This window comes from Penaeus japonicus, unplaced genomic scaffold (genome assembly GCF_977035675.1).
Source record: "Penaeus japonicus unplaced genomic scaffold, GWHDUDI00000001_assembly GWHDUDI00000021, whole genome shotgun sequence".
In the NCBI taxonomy this organism is placed as follows: domain Eukaryota; kingdom Metazoa; phylum Arthropoda; class Malacostraca; order Decapoda; family Penaeidae; genus Penaeus; species Penaeus japonicus.
In genome coordinates, this window is record NW_028234423.1 from 10,716,265 (window position 1) to 10,718,764 (window position 2,500).

Consider the following 2,500-nt stretch of genomic DNA (forward strand, 5'->3'; position numbering starts at 1 on the left):
TGGCCAAATATTATGATAGCACAGGGTCTAAAACTCGGTGACTCGGCGCTTCCATCATCTGTTATGTCTCCCCCTTGTGCTCGGAGTAATCTTTGTGCAACCATGTTCTTTTCTGTGTATTTTTTTTTTACAAATACATTTCTTTTATTTATATACGCATTGCAATTCCCTGTAATGCGTAATGACACTGCTTCCCACGCCACCAAAAGCTAAGACTGGGCAGACGCTGACTTGTCACAGACTTGTCCCCTTATATATCTGTCCTCCTTTTGTTATGGAAAGGGACGCGCAGCCTTGTTTGTCCCCTGTTCCATTCCGGGTTTTGTTATCCTTTAAGCTAAGCCCTCCATTCGTCTCCCCAAGTGTTTATCTGCGAGCGAAATGAAGCGAAGCTGGCGTCATCAGCCATTCATTCATTCGTCATGCAGGACAATAACAGCTATCACTTTTTAAAAGTTTTTAGAAATGAAATAAGCATTTTTCTTTCACGTGGTGAACAATAATTTATTTTGCTTATATTCTTTCGTTAGTTGTAGAAAGAGAATCATTCAAAGTTATTAAGTTCAACAAAAAATGCTAAAAAAAAGGCTAAATGCTGTATGTGACTATGTGCTTGAATGCAACGCGTGAATTTACCCCTGCACGGCCGCAGTTAATGAAGAGCATTGGGGCAACATGATAATGACGGTAATAACATTTCTAACAGCAATGAGGATATGGATAATAATCATGATAATAATAAGGAAAACTATAGTGATAATGACTGTTGTTGAACATTATCATTATCATTACTATTATCAAGATAATGATGATAGTAATAATAGTGATAAAATAATGATAATGATAATAACAATAACAGTGATGAGGAATATGATGAATATGATAATGAAATAAGGACAATAGTAATAATAATCATCATCATAATGATAGTAATAATAATAATGATTATAATAACAGTAATGACAACAATGATAATGATAATGAGTATAACAATAATGATAATAATAATAACAATATTGAATACAATAACAATCGCAGTCACATTGATAATGATAATAACTATAGTATTGATAGTGATGATACAGTATATATAACCATGTATGTAACATAAATAAATGTACTACTGTTTTAACGTCTCTGTCGTCTTTCTACCAACCCATGGATGAGGATTCCGATGCGCTCCAGCCCATGGATTCTCTGACGTAAGAATCCTCAGGGACTTCTATAGAAGCGAAGGACATAAGTCTTGCGAAATCGTGGGGCAGAGGAGCGCGGGGGGGAGGGGGATTTCCAGTATGTTTCTCCTTTTTCTTCCTATTTTTGTTTTCGTCTTCGCACATGAATTTCCTCTCGTCCATGTATCTTTCCTTCTTTTGGTCTTACTTTTTTGTTTTCATCACTCTCAACGCAGCAGCACTGGCATATCAGCAGCACCACCGCAATCCCTGTTCACGCATCGAAATTCACTGCAGGATCATCTTGCAGCTCGGATCTCGAAATGGCTCTCAGGAGGGCCTCGCCACAACTCTGTCATATTTCCCAATTTTCTAAGGCATTAAGATGAATGTTTCGGCCAGCATCATCAGGATCATTAGAGTTTTTACGATTATTGTTGTATTGTTATCTTTATTTACACAAAAAAACTTTAAGATTTGATATTTATAAAAAATAAAATCCCAGGTCTGTCCTTGATAGCAACGTCCCTATTGCCTCTCCCCTCCCTTCCGCCCCCCTACCGTCCCGCTCCCCTACCCCCCCCCTCCCTTCGTAGCAATACATTCCCTTCGCCTTTTTTGCATCGTCTACCCCCCCCCCTCCACCTCTACCCCTGCCCTACTCTCGCAGCTTGAATATAAAGAGCGACGTCTTTGTCCCAGCGCTTCAGTCTCCTTCAACCTCGGCAACATGTGAGTACGGGCGAAGTTTGCACGTTGGTGCGCTTTGATATTAGGAAGTAATTTAGCATTTTACTTATCGATCTGTTTATTAATACTGGCTTTAATATGTGTACTCTCTGCCTATCAACATCTACCTGCATCTATATTTTTTTTTGATATTGTGAAGTCTTTTAAAAAGGAAGAGATGGAAAGTGCAAAGTGAAGAAGTAAGAGTGCATTGGTCGTTAAAATATTTATTTTTCATGTCAATTGATGTTCACACACACAAACACACACAAACACACACACACACACACACACACACACACACACACACATACACGAACGCACACACACACAAATATATACTCTGTATGTATATATATATATATATATATATATATATATATATATATATATATATATATATATATATATGTATGTATATGTATATGTATATGTATATATAAATATATATATATATGTATATATATATAAATATATGTATATATATATATATATATATATATATATATACATATATACAAAAGCCACATAATGAATATACAGATTTAGGGTTCCCGCGGTGTGTTCAGCAGCATGATGGTTTATTATGCAAATGA

The 2,500-nt window shown here is 36.3% G+C and overlaps 1 protein-coding gene across 1 annotated transcript in view; it reads left to right on the forward strand.

Moving 5' to 3' along the window:
* Positions 1-1,776: 1,776 nt before the first annotated feature.
* Positions 1,777-2,500, forward strand: part of LOC122260133 (uncharacterized) — a 1,907-nt gene continuing 1,183 nt past the window's right edge. Inside the window, exon 1 of the mRNA XM_043027259.2 lies at positions 1,777-1,907. Coding sequence (XP_042883193.1) covers positions 1,906-1,907 — 2 coding nt within the window. The 5' untranslated portion in view covers positions 1,777-1,905. The remainder of the gene's footprint in view (positions 1,908-2,500) is intronic.